This window comes from Podarcis erhardii, assembly GCF_964252035.2.
Source record: "Podarcis erhardii genome assembly, chromosome: 10".
Classification (NCBI taxonomy): Eukaryota; Metazoa; Chordata; class Lepidosauria; order Squamata; family Lacertidae; genus Podarcis; species Podarcis erhardii.
Window position 1 is genome coordinate 53,526,763 of NC_138500.1, and position 18,544 is coordinate 53,545,306.

Genomic DNA, 18,544 nt, shown 5'->3' on the forward strand with positions numbered 1-18,544 from the left:
AGAGCAGAAAATCTTATCACGGCAGCATCTTTCACAGTCATTGCCCAGGAATTTCCAAGCTAGTTATTCATGTTACTTGGGAGAAATTACATAAATTATTTTTTAGTTCTTGGGAGCAAAATTTTGCTTGAAAAGGCAAGAAACCCCTTGCCCATACTACAGCAAATTTCCAGAAGCAATGGCTAACATTGAGCCTTTTAAGTCAGGCCTTTAGAGTTTAATGGGTTGCTAGTTGTTGAATTTAATGCATTGAATGTATTAACAATGAGAAGGGGGGGGGGACCCAATCTATGCAGATTCATTTACTAGCTAAAATCCTAGGTCTCATCACTGAATTATTGCTTCTAGATTTATATTCTTATGCCGGTTTTCTCTCCTCTGGCTCTTATGTTCCACTTGCTGCAACTGAATAAAACTCAGCCAACTGGCAGGCTCATCAGGCACCAACCACCAAGTGCAAGGAGTCTTTTTTTGTGTGTCTGCATCTAATCCTGTCTCTTCCTAAAATTTCTTTATAGGTGTGTTGTTGTTGTTTTATTTTTCTTTTGTAAATCTACCAAAGAATAAAATAAAATAAAAATGGACAAGAATTATATGTTATTCTTAATGCTTTAACTTGAAAGCTCTACTAGTCGATAATATTTGCATCCGAAAAATCTAAGTGGAATTTCTATTTCAACCACAGTCAGCAGTTGACTCCAAATACGTCATTTTCTTATTGTGTGTCTGCTCTGCTCCCTATACAACTGAAATAGAAGCAAAGGCTGATGGTATACAAAGACTGTACTACTTGCAATGCTAAAAAATTCATTGTACATAATAAATCATAGTTTTAAATACAATGTATTGCAGATGGTAAATGACTTTTATTCATATAATGGCCATATAATATTGACTTTGCCTCTTGTGGGGTTTCTGAGAATGCACAGAGATAAGCAGAATTTGTTGAAGATCTGATAAAAAAAAATCAATGCAGGTTTGATTAAAGAATCAGTCTTATCTGAGAAATGCAGTAATTGGGCCCTCAAGCAAGGCTGGGGTCAAACTACCTCAATGTATTGTAGATGGTAAAATAGGTTCTGGTGTCAGATTATGTTTTATATATCAGCAATTTATTAAAGGCAACATCTACATTACATGAGGAAAATATGTGTATTTCAAAATTACATAGGATTTTATAGTAGATGTTTATTCCAATAAGTGTTGGAACTAAATGTCACAAAAATCCATAGACCACATAATTTGTTTACATCATTGCAGGTGCACATTTAAAACAAATTTTTTTAATTCATAGATAGATAATTCCACCAGAAGGGCAGTGGGCTATATGTATTTATGACTAGGCATATCCTTCAAGACTTCGAAGTCAAAATCCAGGATACTATCTTCTTGTTTTTTGTTGCAAGGGAATGGCAGCCATTTTGATTGCTGTGATTTCGCACCATGGTTCCCTCCCCCCCCCCCAGCACTTTTTCGGGCATTGCACTACACAAAATTGTGGCCCTGAAAAGGGCGGGGGGGGGGGAGGAATTGTATCATGAAATCCTGTGAAATCACAGCAACCCAAATGACCACTGTTTTCTCATAATAAAAAACAAGATATCCCAGTTTTTCTGGGACATTTGTGGGGTATGAACTATGTACATTTCAATTAAACCATCACTCTCTGTAACAGAAAAACAGAAGCATTGCTGCATCCTTCAGACATCAGTGGGATAATCTGAAGAATCCATTCTTCTTAGCAGTTGGGGAGCTTAAAAGAGTGTAATATCCTTTGGATCTTCATGTGTGATTTGAACTAATGAGCAGAACTATCTCTGTTTTAGGACATGATTCAGTCCTAGTTCATTTGGGTCACATTCATTTCAGCTGCAACATACAACACATGGTTAGCTCACTTCCCACTATGATCAAAAGGACTTTGAAAACAGCCGTGGTCTCACGGTTCTCACATGTACACTACAAATGATTGCAGTGTTCAAGATTTAAGGAGCATAAAGACTTGGCAGTAGTTATTAAGATTAGCATAATATTTCTTTCTTGTAAAAAAGCCTCATTAATTAGCAACTGTTATGTTCCACATAAACCTACATTGTAATTACCACTGCAGTTACGTTAAATGCTAAATGTGTTTAGTAAGAATGTTAACACCAAAGGAGGTAGACATTTATTTTAATAATTAGCAGGCATCCGTTTGCATAAGTGGCAGTGCCCCCATCAGTACTGAGTGGCACTACTTTGCGGTTGTCATGCAGAAAGTGTTCATCCCAAACTGGTCCATGGTCCATTGTCCATCTTCATGAATTGCCTATGCAGCTGCCTTTCTACTCTCATGGCAGGAATGTTTTGAGGGCAGATGCCTACCTATTACCACAAAATTCATGCTACCATCTACACCGCATGATATTTCTGCAGCATCTACGTGTAACTCCCAGGTGGAAAACCTCAGATCCTTCAGATGTTGTTGGGTTCCACCTCCCATCAGTCCCTGTCCATGTGGCAAATGGTCGGGATTGATGGGAGTTGTAGTCTAGCAACAGTGGATCACAGGCTCTCTGCTCCTGCTGTAGTACAAATAACCATCCAACCTAAGACACATGGAATCATAGAATTGTAGGGTTCGAAGAGACCCTGAGGGTCATCAGATTCAACAACCGCAAAGCAGGAATCTCAACTAGCTCATACATGACAGATGGCCATCGAACCTATGCTTAAAAACCTCCAAGGGAGGAGAGTCCACCACCTTTCGTGGGAGTCTGTTCCACTGTTGAACAGGGCTGTCAGAAAGCTCTTTCTGATGTTTAGACGGAATCGCTTTTCTTGTAACTTGAACCCATTGGTTTGGGTCCTAACCTCCATAGCAGGAGAAAACAAACTTGCTCCATCCCTCCAGACCCACTTTCTATGTTGCTTTAAGAAGCAGGTACAGTGGTGCCTTGGTTGTTGAACTCAATTTGTTCCGGGAGTCCGTTCGACTCCCGGAAACATTCAAAAACCAAGGCACAGCTTCCGATTGGCTGCAGTAGCTTCCTGCACTCAATTGGAAGCCACGTTGGACCTTCAGCTTCCGGGAAAAGTTCGCAAACTGGAACACTCACTTCCAGGTTTGCGGCGTTCAGGAGCTGATTTGTTCGGGAGCCAAGTCGTTCAACAACCAAGGTACCACTGTATACAAAGTGATACATAAAATCCTCCCTTCTAATCCTTTGATATACACATTTCCTAACTTCAGAAACTTTACTCAGTGTATCACTTTGAGCTATCTCCCCCCCCCCCCTCCTGCATCATCAAACTTGGGAAGAGGCACAAATGCCTTCTAATACAATCAGCGTTTCTGCCTGAGAATTTAAAATGAAAGAATCTATGTGTACTCAAGTTTCCTCAAATAAGAAAGGCATCATTAAATATTGCTGAAAGTTTGAACTGCCCCCTTTAATCGAGGGTTCTCTGAATACTTTGTAAATACAGTGTGACTTCAGCAAAAAAAGGAAAGAGGCTTCCACGTGGCAACACATCCTTGCTGGCTCGTCGCACACATGATTTGCTTTCCGTCAGCTCCCTGGCACATTACTGGCCTGGCTGAGGCGTTTCATTTGCTCCATTACACTTGTGCCAGTGGTAGAAGAAAGTATTTCATTCCCTCTTTCCTAGGTCAAAGACTAAACCATAAATTGTGTCCGTGTGATATATGCCTGCATCTTTAAACAGGAGAAGGCAACAGCCCCATTTGCTGTTCTCACATGAATCACAATCTGTCTCTCTGCTTTCTTTTTCTGCAGTCAGAGGGACCCAGCTGCTAAGTGTCTCCATGCATACCACAATACAGTCTGATGAAATTACAGGTTTTCACTACAGCCTGGGGCTAGGCGGCTTCGTGTCTCTTTTGGAAACCATATATTAAGCCACCTTTTCCTTTCAATATTAGTGAAGGTTGTTTTCCTTTTTATATATATATATTTTTGCATGCTTCCTCCCTCAATTCTCAAAACAATAAAGCAGGGGTCAGCAAACTTTTTCAGCAGGGGGCCGGCCCACTGTCCCTCAGACCTTGTGAGGGGGCCGGACAATATTTTGAAGGGAAAAAATCAACAAATTCCTATGCCCCACAAATAACCCAGAGATGCCTTTTAAACAAAAGGGCACATTCTACATACTGGTTCCCAGACCGTCTGCAGACCGGATTTAGAAGGTGATTGGGCTGGATCCACCCCCTAGGCCTTAGTTTGCCTACCCATGCAATAAAGCATTTCCAGATTGTTTAAATAACATTATCCAAATAAAAAAAAAATGCTTACAAATAGTGTAGTCAGCAAGGTTTGTTGTTTTTTAAATTAAAAACGGAGGGCTAAAATTTCAACAGCCTCCTTATACTTTTTGTATTAAGAATTATTAATCACAATAGACCACAGTATCCCCAAATATCCTAGTCAAGGATGGCACAATCTGTCAATCTGCCCAGTGAAGTGGGTAGGCATAGGAGTGAAGTCTGAAGTACTGATTCTTACACTGGAAATTATTATTATTATTATTATTATTATTATTATTATTGCCATCAACTCATCTGGTTCAGCTCAGAGGCCTGCCGCAGGTAGCCACCCTGAAATATCTCCAAAAACCAGACCAAATTAACATGCTGGGGAAATCAGAATTTGGGGTGCACTTTTAAGAAGTTAAAAAATCTATCTGGGAATTGTGTGTGAGAGGAGCACAGTCCAAAACAAAAGCACAAATAGTTCCACATGCCCAAGCTAATGTCTTGTATTTCTCAAATGGCATCCTCCCTGCTGCACGGCAAATCCCTTTTGAAGCTTAAGGGAGTTTCAAAAGCAGTTTGCGATATGGTCTTGGAGCCTGCTGTTCAAAGGAAAATAATCAACAATCCAACTGGGAGCAGCCATGCAGCTTTTTGGAGTCTAGGCTTTGTTCCTACAAATATTCTGTGACTTCTTTTTATATATATATATATATATATATATATATATATATATATATATATATATAAAACGAAGCTGACAATTTAAAAAAAAATGTAAAATATGTTTCCTTACAATAGTTTGGAGGATGATTAGTGAACAAGATACAGCGGCAAAGTTTGCTGTTAACAAGAAAGCTGAACAAGCTTACTGCCACTGCTTTGACAAAGAACGGATTAGGGCAGCATGCCTGTGGTTTTGATTCTATTTTATAGACCTCGTGGTTCTAAATCCTGAGTAGTTTTGAGTGCAACAATGGATAAGAGACGGAGGCTTAGTCTAATATGTTAATAATGGGCATTCTGTCTTCAGACAGCCAGTGATTTATTTATTTACAACTCAAAGACTCTTGTCTTACTTCCAAAAATCACACAAGCACATATCCATTATAAACAAATCTGGGGGTGGGTTGGGGGGGGGGAATCTCAGCAGGTAGTGGCTGTAATGCAGTGTAAATTCCACTAATGGCTTTTAATGCAGAGGAAGCAGAGCTTGGCAAGAATTATGGATTTCCCAACATGAGCTTTTGCCAACCTGGTGTCCCTCAGTAGCTTTCCACAACAGTCCCAGCCAGCATAGGCTGCCCTGTACTCTGGAAATAACCTCTGTGCCATATAATCTGGCCTCTTTTCTTCTCTCTTCATAACATATAATGGTCATACATTTCTTCACCTTTGAAAAGTATAGGTAGGCAGGAAGGAGAGAGACATTTTCACAGGTTTCTATAGTGTCTGGAAAACAGTCACTTCGGTTAGCTAGCTATTCAAAACTGCTATTTCCAGGAATTCTGATCTAGCAAATTTTGATGTATTAATGTACAGGTGAGTTTTAAATAAAACTAAGCAGCACTTGCCATACAAAGTAAACAGCTTGCAATGAATTAATCAGCCCCCGTCAACACAAAACTTTGTATCATTGAGTGATTAGATAGTGAAACTGTATGTCTGGTAACGGTTGGATTCAGATGTGGCTAAATAAAGGCTAATCCTAACAATGTTTTCAGAAGGACATTCCATTTATGTCAGTGAAACTGAGCACAGGGCTGTGCTGAAAGCAATTCATGAAAATCAGCAGCACTGAAAAATCGCTTGCCTTGACAATTCATCACCGACTTGCCCTAACCCAACACTGAATTCACCTGCCCTCTGTGACATCAGGGCAAAATCTGATTGGTATTTAGCATTTGTTATGTCATCCTGTTCACTTTGAGCTCTGACCTGTCGCAATCACCTTGATGACTAATCTGGAATCAGTGCTGTCACTCATTTGCCCGTAGTGACATTTATTCAGCCTGATTGAACTGCACAACATCACAAAGACACCTTATTTGCTATGCAACTCCCAACTTTGTTGGGATCAATTATGCAACTGATTAAGGGAGGAGAAGCAGCAGCAGCAAAGGAAAACTAGATGGCAAATCAACAGTAGCCAGAGGCAACAATGGCAAATGGTGATATAGAAATATCTAGATAAATAAGATGAAATAGAACCACGTTAAAAATTGGAGCTGAACACCCATGTGTTGATCACCCCATGTATCCATCATTGGTCGTTTCAAATAAGGAAAACAAGTAGCCACCTATGTTCATATACCAACTGGATCAATGTGTTCAGTGGCTCAGACTCCAATTCAAAAAGTTAGACAACAACAATTAAAATACAAATTCGGGATTACATTTATGGGTTCCCTAAGACCCAAGAGTCAACAAATGCAAGGCAAAATTTCTTTGTTCTCCAAATGAAGACAAGAATGCATGAAGGAACATTTTTGCTTTCTTTAATGAAACTACCTGATTGGTCGGTTCTCTTTGCTATCAAAGAGTGAGAAGATGACTTCTAGTTCCTCTCCCAAGTTGGAACACATCAAACTCTTCATCTGAACAAAGAGGTGGTGGCTGCTTGCTGGGACAGGCGTGTCTTTCTTGCGATGACGGTGCTCCATCTACATATGGCCATCAACAGAAATACACAGTCAGGTTGCAATTTTGTACTTTATAAAATTCAGCACACCATAGACTAATGCTGAAAATAAGGCTACGTTCCCGTGCCTGTCCTGCCAACTTAGCAGTTCAAAAGCACGTCAAAGTACAAGTAGATAAATGGGTACCACTCCAGGGGGAAGGTAAACGGCATTTCTGTGTGCTGCTCTGGTTCACCAGAAGTGGCTTAGTCATGCTGGCCACATGACCCAGAAGCTATACGCTGACTCCCTTGGCCAATAAAGCGAGATGAGCACCGCAACCTCAGAGTCGGTCGTGACTGGACCTAATGGTCAGGGGTCCCTTTACTTTTACCTTTCTCTTGCCTGAAACATAATTTTTCTCCACCAGATCTTATTTTTAACCTCAGTCATCAGTAATGCACATCTGATTTTTCATTAGGTAATACTGGAAAGAGATTGAAATGTTTTGGCTGAGCTTGTTCGCCAATCACTGCGTCTAGTAAATAGTGAGGTTCAGTTTATTCACTCCCTTTTTACTTTATATCCCATCCTTACTCCAGTGAACACATGGTAGCTTACAAGAAAGCAAGAGGCATTATGAGAGTTGGTTGGAAGCCTCCCAACCAGGCAAAAACACTCATGGAGGGTGTGAAGAAGGACTAAAAATGGGTGTAGTGTTCCTGGGGAAATGGGTGTAGTGTTGAAAAATTCCAGAGGGTCAGTTAAGGAGGCATAGAGACTTCTATTTGGTCCCCATCCCTGGTGTATAGGATTGCAAGCTTAGAGAACTGGAGGAAAGTGGAAATTTACTTACCAGCCTATACAGCTCTGTAATACTGATCTCCTCTGGATCCACCATAGCATATTCCTTTCTTGGTACCAAGTCAAGTCCTAGTTGTCTGCAAGGGAATATGGAAAGTCTGGTTGGTAAAGGACATTGGCTAGAACCTTCTAAAAGCATAGTTAGGATCTCTTATTCTTTTTATCCACTGACAGCTGCAAAAGAGGCAGGCGGTATAGAAATGAAATGAAATAATGAAATGAAATGAAATGAATAAATAAATAAGCACTTTGTTCCACATGATTGCAAAACATGCATCCAGTGCAATATTATTAGAAACAATTATTATTAATCCCATTTATATAGAGCTTTTAATGGTTGGCCAGCATCATTTATTTGAATGCCAATTTCCCACAGGAAACCATGATCAAGGTGATTCACAACATCAAAACGTTTCACATAATTCTGCAACCGTTACAAGACCTAAGAAAATTTAAGTAGTCATATAAGCGATGCACTAACGAAAACATTTCATAGTAACAAATATCCAACAGAGTTAAACAACAGTCTGACAACAAAATACAGCATCGTTAAATCAGATAATAAATGAATATTCAAAACTAAATATTGCCCCAGCAAAAAACCCCAGCTCTAAACAATACCCCACCCTAATGTTCAAAGTATTCGCATGCAGTCGTACACTTAATTATTTTCTAATCTAGCACACTTATTTTGGATGTAAAATACTGGTTTGCAAATGTCAAAACAAGGACATTAGATGTCAAATAATAACATTAGACATTAATAGTTGAAATCCCTAGTTGAAGTAGATGACCCTCGGGATCCCTTCCAACTCAACAAGTCTATCCTTCTATTATAAGAAAGTAGAACAATATGTAACGGAGGAGAGTATCAGGTCATAGCTGCCAGGGCGGAAATCATAACAATATACATTTTGGAAACATTTTTTAGCTTTTGGTGTGGGATTCAGATTCAAAGCTTTATCAGCTATTTGTAACCCTGCAGGATATAGGCAGTCCCTGTTTGTCCTGTATCTTTTTTCTGCCCGTGCTCTTGTTTCTAAAACTTGGATACAATGTGCTTATTGCATGAGGGGAGATCTCTGTCTTCCAGTACACTGGGGATTACTCCCCAGCTACAGCCCTCCATGAAAAGGTTCCTAGAGGGGCCCAATTTGGGAGGCTGTCTAAGGGGCTGCACTGAGAAAGGAGGCTGCAAGGCCTCTGAATGTGCCAGTTATTTTATCCAGGCTTCGTTCTGCAACTGGTGCAACAAATGCCGAGGAAGAAATAATCAGGTAGCAGATGGCATAAATCTGAATAACTCACCTGCCTAATCTTGTGATGCATCAGAAACACTTAAGTATCTTTGGTTTGCAAATTGTACAAGCAGCTCCTTTAATTTAGAAGATTAAAGCTCTCCCAGGAATGCTTGCCGCCTTGCCTCTAAAACAACTGGTGAGCAAACCGCTTTTAGGAGGAGGCAAAATTTTCTGCGCAAAACTTTCTGCTTTCATATAGGAGCATCCCTATGCATGGTTTATTATCTGGATTTATCTCCAGTCTCAGCCCCTGTGAAATACGACCCCATATACTCTGCTGTCACCCATATTCTATTCCATATTCTATTCACTCTCTGCCTGCTCTCTAGCTTAATGTGCATTGCAGTAAATGATCGATTCTCATGCAAGCCCCTTACGTGTTATGTGCTCAGACAAAGGCAACAAACCCTAGTAAAGCAATCCTCATAGATGACAACACAGGAAGGAGATAATACAGAAGTGCTTACAACAATGGCATAGAAACAATGGGTCCGGCCAGGGGTACGTTTGGTTTTTTAATATTTTATTTTTTTGTTGGATCTTTAGAATGGATGAGCCAGTTGCTTTTACAGTTGTTTTACAGCTTAAGCACCCATTCATTTGCAAAGAAAGCACAAAACAGGTTCCCGATAGTGGGCACCTCTCATAGTCATCATTACCATCATATACTTAGATGCTTTCCATTTGACTGGGTTGCCCCAGCCACTCTGGGCAGCTTCCAACAAATTAAAACATCAATCACAGTAAAATATCAAACATTAAAAACTTCCCTAAGAAACTTTAGTCCTATCAGTTCCCTGAAAGAACATAATCCTGAACTTTAATGCAACTGCCTGGGTGCTTTCAGCCTCTGTTGCCATTGTCCCAAATAATTTTGAGATGAGAGAAGCCCACTGTGTTTATTTTTTCCTACAGCATCGTGTCTAGAATAGAGATGAGCTGGTTGGTTTTTTCAAACCCTGCAAGGTGCTGTCAAGATCAGTGGGAGTCTTACCTGGCAACATTCAGATCACATTCAGCGTCAACACATAACAGTATGAATTTTTCATTTCCGAAATAGGTGACGGTATTATGCATTTAGTAAAAGCGAAGTGAAAGGCTTTGATATGGCACAGGTTTAGCAAGCACAGAAACACAAAGGCTTGTTTGCTATAAAAACTTTAACACGGCATGTTGATTTACTGTATGTCTGCAAGCAAATATTCAGATGAGAGCAAAAGGCAAAGGTTTTCTGAATTCCTTCTGCCTTTGTGGAATTTTATTTTGCCCTTTATAAATTGAGATTGTCCGTACAGATAGAAAGCAATCTGGCTGTGCCCATGGCCAAATGAAACTGAATTCTGGTGCAAGACACTCAGCTGTTTTGTGATCTCAGTCAAGAAGAAGCATTAATGAGATTGGGTTGTACAGTTGGGAGTTCCACTTGTGCAATAGGCTTCTGTTTCCTCTCCTCCCTCACAAACCCCCAAAATCTGCTCCAGAGGCTCCTCTAACGCTTCGGAGCTTATTTTTATGGTATTGGGGGTGGGGGTGGAGGCAGCAGTAGAAGAAGAGGAACAGGAATTTCTGTTGCATTTTAATAAAAAATATTGCAAATGTAAATGCACAACAATGCTTGAGGACACCACCACTATGGAGGCCCCATCATACACTAATCCAGGGGAACTGGAGTCTCTTGCCCTTGCTGGAATTGCATGCTGCTAGGGGATGTGTGTAAATACACATACAGAAACAGTTGTGAAGGTCTTTCAAAACCTCCTAGGCAGGTACCAAATGGTGGGAAAGCCTTATGCAATCCTCCTCCGTTGCACGGAATATTTGCACTTTCCAGTGACGTGAGAGCACACATCTAACTGGATGAAGCATGACAGCAGGGTGAGCAGGCAGCACTTCATACTTCTTCTTCTTCTTCTTCTTCTTCTTCTTCTTCTTCTTCTTCTTCTTCTTCTTCTTCTTATCATTATTATTATTATTATTATCATTGCATTGTTAAGTTGCCTGTACAACACTTAGAAGGCTGTAAATAAGCAGCGTATAAATTGCCAGAATAAATAAACAAAATCGTAGACAACAAGCAGAAGCTAAAAAAAGAAAAACCCTTGAGTGAAGTTCCAGTCAAGGTGTGACTGTTTCCCATCTTCTGTTTTCCACTGCAGAAAAGCCACTACTGTCAGGGATGGAGATGAAATGAAAGGCATAAAGCTGCAGGCGGAAGGGACAGGGTGAGAGATTCCCTCTTGTGTGCAGACCTGCCTTTCACTTCAACAAGAGGCTTCCCGGAGACTGACCATTTCTTTTCCCAAGGCAGCTAAAAGGACATACATTTTTCACGAGCAGCAGTAATGGTGATGGACCCACCCCCCCTTTAAATCTTCCTGTGTAAAAGCTGCCCGCTCTTCATGTTGCTTCCTTTTAATTGCCTTGTAATAAATAAATGCAATGAATGGAAGAAAATGCAATTGGTTTTATATATCATCTCTTACTCACTCGTTGCCCCAGTCCAAGCGAGCAGTGATGTGCCGTTTGACATCCTTCATCCTATCATGGGTGAGATGGCCGACGAGCACCTGCCGTCGGAGGTCTAGGATTTCATTCATTATATGCCATAGTCGGTGAAAGAGATCCCCTTCATTTCTCTGTCAAATATATATATATAACCAAATTCTTAGGCTTCTGAAGTTTGGTACAGAGATTAAGAAATGCAAAATAAAACAAAGAACACCTTTGCTTCTCTAGGGTATTCTGTTCCTCGGTTTGCAGAAACTTATACATATACAGTCATACCTTGGAAGTCGAACGGAATGCATTCCGGAAGTCGGTTTGACTTCCAAAACGTTCGGTAACCAAAGCACGGCTTTTGATTGGCTGCAGGAAGCTCCTGCAGCCAATCAGAAGCCACGGAAACCCTGTTGGACGTTCGGCTTCCAAAGAATGTTCACAAACCAGAACATTCTGGGTTTGCGGTGTTCGGGATCCAAGATATGACTGTATATCTTACTCTGTAACTGCATAAAAGTATAGTCTTGTAATAGGCTTGATGCCTACCCCTCAAACTCCTTCGCACTCCCAGTTTGCCTCCTTATTGCGACATATAAAACTTTTGTTCAGGGGGGTGAGGTCAAGCTGTTGGATGGTTGCTGTGGCTCCAAGGCCACATTCCCAGCATGTTCGCATTCCTGTCTCAGCAATGGCTTGGCTTGGTCATGTCTACATGTATGTCTACCATCATGCAGAGAAAGGAACTTGACCCCAAAGTGCCAGCTGCCCACTTACTACCTTCCTTCTACCCTTTATAGCACGAATAAGGATGATGAAAACTGGATGGTTCCCATTCTCTGCACCCCATATGTCTTGGTTACTTGTGATATTTTTCTATGTACAGTAAGGACACACAACATTCCCATATCTTCTGCTGCTTATAGGCTGTTATCAGGAAGCAAGGCAAATGTCTGAAATGGGCTTTAGTCATTCCAATAAACTTTATTGACTAGAAGGATTATAGTCTAAGGACTCTCATATGGATTGGAATGAATATTTTAAAGTCATCAATGGCACTGTGTCGTTTTAATGTTGGTAGTACATTGGATTTCACTTTAAATCTGTTAGATTAGCTTTGTGTAAGTACTGTTTAGGCTGTTATTTTCAAGAATTCAAGGTCAGTCTTTCTGCTACTTTTGTGCATCAAAGCAGGCTTCTTTCTTTGTAAAAAAAAAAAATCTGCTTTATCTCAATTCAAAGTGCAAATATGCAAGATACCTTTTTTTTAAAAAAGGTCAGGTTTACTTCTAACGTTTTGTTATCTAGTCTTCACCTTCACTCCTAAAATTAATCCAACTGACTTCAATTTTAACTTCTTATTATTATTTAGCTACCTATATACCTACATATTCAGCTGAAACAGACATTTCCATGTTCTATTTTTGGTGAGTGTGTGTGTCTGCTTTAAACCACGAGGGCAATTTTTATGGAGGCAACTTACACAGTTAGGCCCCCTTATGGAACAAGAATTGGGCTATTTGCAAGAAAGCAGCTGTCACCTAAATGTCTCCTTATGGAACAAGCATTATATACATAAAAAGATTTGATTTGCATAGTAGGTAAATGTAAAGGGACCCCTGACCATTAGGTCCAATCGTGGCCGACTCTGGGGTTGTGGCACTCATCTCGCTTTATTGGTCCAGCTTCCAGATCATGTGGCCAGCATGACTAAGCCGCTTCTGGCGAACCAGAGCAGCACACGGAAACACCATTTACCTTCCCGCCAGAGCGGTACCTATTTATCAACAGTGGTACCTCGGGTTAAGTACTTAATTCGTTTCGGAAGTCCGTACTTAACCTGAAACTGTTCTTAACCTGAAGCACCACTTTAGCTAATGGGGCCTCCTGCTGCTGCCGCACCACCAGAGCACAATTTCTGTTCTCATCCTGAAGCAAAGTTCTTAACCTGAAGCACTATTCTGGGTTAGCGGAGTCTGTAACCTGAAGCGTATGTAACCTGAGGTACCACTGTACTTGCACTTTGACATGCTTTCGAACTGCTAGGTTGGCAGGAGCAGGGACCGAGCAACGGGAGCTCACCCTGTCACGGGAATTCGAACCGCCGACCTTCTGATCGGCAAGTCCTAGGCTCTGTGGTTTACCCACAACTAAATTCTCACACTAGTATTATGTTTACAATTCTAGCTGCTGAACTATGACTATGCATGGAGAACCCAACAGATTATCTCCACACTTTGCCTGGCGGCAACAATCATCAGCTTGGGTTAAATCAAAGAACTTCATCCAGGTACCCTCTTTCCCTGTCCCACCCCAACATTGTCAAAGCTGACCTCACTGACCACACACAGGGCTTTTAACATTTTTTATGAAATAACTGGTTTACCATTTTTTAAATACTTAGATTTGTTTTTTAAATAATAAAACAAAACAAAACTACTTTATTGCTTTAGACAAATAAGCATTATTCCTAAAATTGTTTCCAGAATAGGCACATGGTGCATTTACCACATAAAGTTGTTTCCACATCGTTCCCCAGTCTCTTAAAGTTGACGTCATCTCTGTGATAACCGAATCTTCTGTGGGAACAACCATTTCAAACTGCCTGTTGCCATCAAAAGAAATACAATATCCAGCATTAAAATGGCATTACTTTTACTAAGCAGTTTAAGATCACAAAAACTGGTTGGGATTACTGAATCCGTATGCAGTTTCCTTCCGCTTATAATTCCTAAGAACTTTTGAACATTAATGGAGACCGAGAAACTGACTCTAACAAGCTGTTCTGTGATAATTCTACAGCAAAGTATCATTGCAATGGACCATCAAGCATTCTGCTTGGTCTACACCACAGTGCGGAAACATCATAACCAAGAGTCTTTCCAGTATGCAGGCTCTGCTAAGAAGTTTTAATTATTGTTATTCTTCCAGAATGGTTTTGTTTTTGGCAGGTGTATTCTAGAGTAGGTCACTGATGCAATAATTTAGTGATTGATTGATTGATTGATTGATTGATTGATTGATTGATTGATTCTGGACCATCCATACATAATTCCACTTTATTAGTTGTTCTGTTATGCTTCCCCAGTGTTATTGTCTTATTGGCATCTAGAGGGATACTGTTGCACTATATTGCAACTAAAGTAGGTCAAAACCACAACAACCATGTTACTTAAAAGGGTGGAATTTATAGTGTTCAGTCTATTGGCCTTTGTAATATGTTACTTTCTGGTGCTCAGATAATAGTTTACTATGTTTACTATGAATTTCCTGCGCAATTTTGTAGATGATTTTTTATGTGTCATGTTTGTTTTGGATACTAAAGAAGTTGTTGTGTTTTGTGGAATATATATATATATATATATAACATTTGCTCATTATTTAAACTTTTTAATCTATGTTGCAAACTGCTTAGAGTTGTGCTTAAATATAAGCGGTATTTAAGTTGTCCAAATAAGTAAATAACCCATAACATTTGTGGTTAGAAACGTTATAGGATTTCAGTAGGAAGACATGGGATATGCACTGATTGGAAACAAAACAGTATATCTAGCCTGAAAATTTTTGCAGGACCAAAAACAGAAGATTATGCAGAAACACACTGATACCATCATGAGCACAAATCCTATGAATGCACAATTAAAATGACATCTGGAGTCTTTCAGTGACTGATATTGTTAACCACCAATAATATTTGCACTCCAAAATAAGCTCCATTACATCTGGTGCAAGGAAATAAAAGAGTTCCATGACAGTTTAAAGATTAACATGACTCCTAATCATGGTTAAGAGACCAACAGTGCCTCAACAGGTTGCAGACTCCTTCACCTCCTTCATGTGAAATTCTACCTTCCTTTCCTTTTGGAAACTACCGTATTTTTCCATGTATAACATGCCCCTGTATATAAGACGCCCACTATTTCTGGGACTTCAAATAAAGAAAGGGGGGGAATTGCCAAGAATTGTTGACCTTTTTGGGGGGAAGATTGCCCAGAGCTGTTGAAATTTTGGGGGGGAAGGGGTGTTGCCAAGAGTTATTGAGCTTGGGGGGGGGGATTGGCGAAAATCGCTCAGCCACCTGACTGACACTGCCAGTCGAACGCATCGCCAAAACCACCAATTGCTCGCCCAATTGCCACAGCAGCAGCCAATCAACAGCAGGCCTTGTCACAGCCACCAATCACCCACCCAATCGCTACTGACAATCTCCTGCTCATGGCTGCAACCAATCGCCTGTCCCCCCCTCTGCACTATCTATGTATAAGATGACCCCCAATTTTTAACATTATTTTATAATAAAAAACCTCTTCTTACACACTGAAAAATACGGTAACTGTGGTGAAAATTACACTTGCCCTGCTCTTTTCCCTAATCGTAGTTACTCAAACCCATATCTGTGATTGCATGGCTAGTTTAAATAAAGGTGATGCTGCACCATAGTTAAAAAGGATGGTGGCTACACAAACGCATAGGGCACTCCCAATTTCCCACCCATCTACACAAGGCCTTTAAGGTGCCACGGGCTTCACTTTGAAAGATTTATCCGTTTTCAACACAATTCTTACAACAGCCTTCTCCTTTCCCCACTGCTGTTTTATAGCCTTTTGCCAAAATTTCAGAAAACCCCAAAATCTCCACCTACCCTTTGTTCTTAACACATGCATTTTTCAAGTGAATATAGCTGGATGGGAAGATACCCTGAAAGAGAAAAGGAGCTAAATAAGTGCAACAGACCACCAAAGGGGGGAGAGGGAAGAATGAATGCATTATGGCATGAATGCATCATTGAAGAGAAAAACTGGGTCCATACTACGGAAGACGTTTGCATTATTATTGCAAAACTTGTTGGAAGGCAATACAGTACAGTAGAACTTTATGTATTCAAATGGTCCAAGAGAGCATTATTGTTGGGTCCCGGCAACTCAGGTAAAGAGTGAGGTGTCAGAAAAATTCACAGGTCCACTTACGAATCAGGGGCGGTGGTTGAGAAGCTTCTGCTATCACCGTAACATCTCTTCGCATCTGCCACCATTGTCCCTCACTGACATTTCAGAGAGTGTGTGTGTTAGGAAGGTTGTTTAATAGAGAATAACTGTGAGAACAGGGATGTCTTGGGTCTGATTCAGCTGGGCTTTTCTTATGTTCTTATGTCCCTGAACTACACAAAGTGGCTGGTAAGTAGCTAAGCTGCTGAATTAATTATCTGCAATTCCATTTCCTCCTGATAAACTACTTCATGTGAGACAGATCCTATCCCTTCAGAGCCTTTGTTCCCTCCTCGTTCTTCAAGCCTAATAATAATAATAATAATAATTTATTTATACCCTGCCCATCTGGGTACTCTCAATACAATATTAAAAACCATGATAAAAACACGATAAAATATCAAACATTAAAAACTTCACCAAACAGGGCTGCCTTCAGATGTTTTCTAAAAGTCAGGTAGTTGTTTATTTCCTTGACATCTGATGGTAGGGCATTCCACAGGGTGGGTGCCACTACCAAGAAGGCCCTCTGCCTGGTTCCCTGTAACCTCAGTGAGGGAACTGCCAGAAGGCCCTCAGAGCTGGACCTCAGGGTCTGGACAGAATGATGGGGGTGGAGACGCTCTTTCAGGTATATACAGGTGTGTGTGTGTGTATTCTTCTTTTTTCTAGTGCTACTATCATCAGCCTACCACAGGCTACAGCCACCTTTTTATGCCTTAAATGTTACTGCTACTTGGTTATGCCAAATAGCTTGTTTTTTGTGTGGCAGCTTTATAATTCGTATGAGTATTTCAGTGTGATTTTACATGCATTTCAGGTGAGCAACAAAAGTGGTTTTACCTTGAGGTTGGGGTTTTTTAAGGCAAATCCTCTGTACCAGCCTGTAGAAAAATAATAACAATTGATATGTAAACTTACATTTTATCTGAAAAACTCTCTGACATATGTCATCTACAATAATAAAAAGTGGCAGATGGATTCATAGCGTGCTATTGTGTCAGCAGCAACACATAACACAAATCTCATACCCTTTAATGGGTCTTGTGCAGAAAGAAAAACGTTCACAATTGAAGTTTCCACCCACCCACCCACCCACCCACCCCCACTCATTTTTAACTAGCACAAACTAACACCCATTAAAAAAATATCAGAGAGTTGTAAACAACAGCACATAAATAGATAGATATCCTTTCAGCACTGGTATGAAAAGGAAAATCTGAAACATAGCAGAGGGTATGCATTTATATTTTCTTTGTCTAACAGACAGAAATTTAACCCATTAAATCAAGAGAGAAAAGAACTCTAGTCTCATGGCCAGGGCTTTTATTCAGCCAAAACTCGCAGGAATTCAGTTTCGGCACTTCTCACGTGGGAGCCATTGCCATTATAAGAGAACAAGGAAAGTGTTCATGGTAGGGTTGCCATATTTTGGCAAAGTTGTCGAGCTTTTTTTTAATGGGTTGCCATAGGTCTGGATCTTCTCGCCCAGACACCATTTGTGGCTGCTTGAATTCCAGGAAGTTCCAAACGTATGGCAACCCTAGTTCCTTGTGATGTCTAGCACCATTTTTCTAGAAAAAATAGCACTGCTCATGGCATTTCTAAAGCTACACCTTTTTCCTGACAAGCACACATTTTTGGAATAATACAGTTTAGCATCCAGTATCACATGAGCAGCACTAGATGCTTTACCCAAAGATTTTGGTGTTATTTCTTCTTACCTCTGCAGGAGGTGACTGACAATGTACAGTCATACCTTGGGTTACAAATGCTTTAGGTTGCATTTTTTGGGGTTACAGACCCGCCGAAACCCAGAAGTACCGGAAAGGGTTACTTCCGGGTTTTGGCGGTTGCCCATGCGCAGAAGCGCTAAATTGCACTTTGCACATGCGCAGAAGTGCTGAATTGCAACTTCCGTGTGCACAGACGCGCCGCTGCGGGTTGCAAACGTGCATCCCACACGGATCACGTTTGCAACCTGAGTGTCCACTGTACTTGTTTATAATTTGGAGCAGTGTCTAG

At 40.5% G+C, this 18,544-nt stretch overlaps 1 protein-coding gene across 5 annotated transcripts in view; it reads right to left on the minus strand.

Moving 5' to 3' along the window:
- Window positions 1-18,544, minus strand: part of DOCK4 (dedicator of cytokinesis 4) — a 270,878-nt gene that overhangs the window by 147,573 nt on the left and 104,761 nt on the right. For all 5 annotated transcript variants that reach the window (XM_081877774.1, XM_081877772.1, XM_081877773.1 and 2 more), the window contains exons 3-8: window positions 17,363-17,403; window positions 16,177-16,232; window positions 14,043-14,139; window positions 11,526-11,674; window positions 7,730-7,814; window positions 6,764-6,915 (exon numbers count right to left, since the gene is read on the minus strand). In XM_081877774.1, the coding sequence (XP_081733900.1) occupies window positions 6,764-6,915; window positions 7,730-7,814; window positions 11,526-11,674; window positions 14,043-14,139; window positions 16,177-16,232; window positions 17,363-17,403 (580 nt within the window). The remainder of the gene's footprint in view (window positions 1-6,763; window positions 6,916-7,729; window positions 7,815-11,525; window positions 11,675-14,042; window positions 14,140-16,176; window positions 16,233-17,362; window positions 17,404-18,544) is intronic.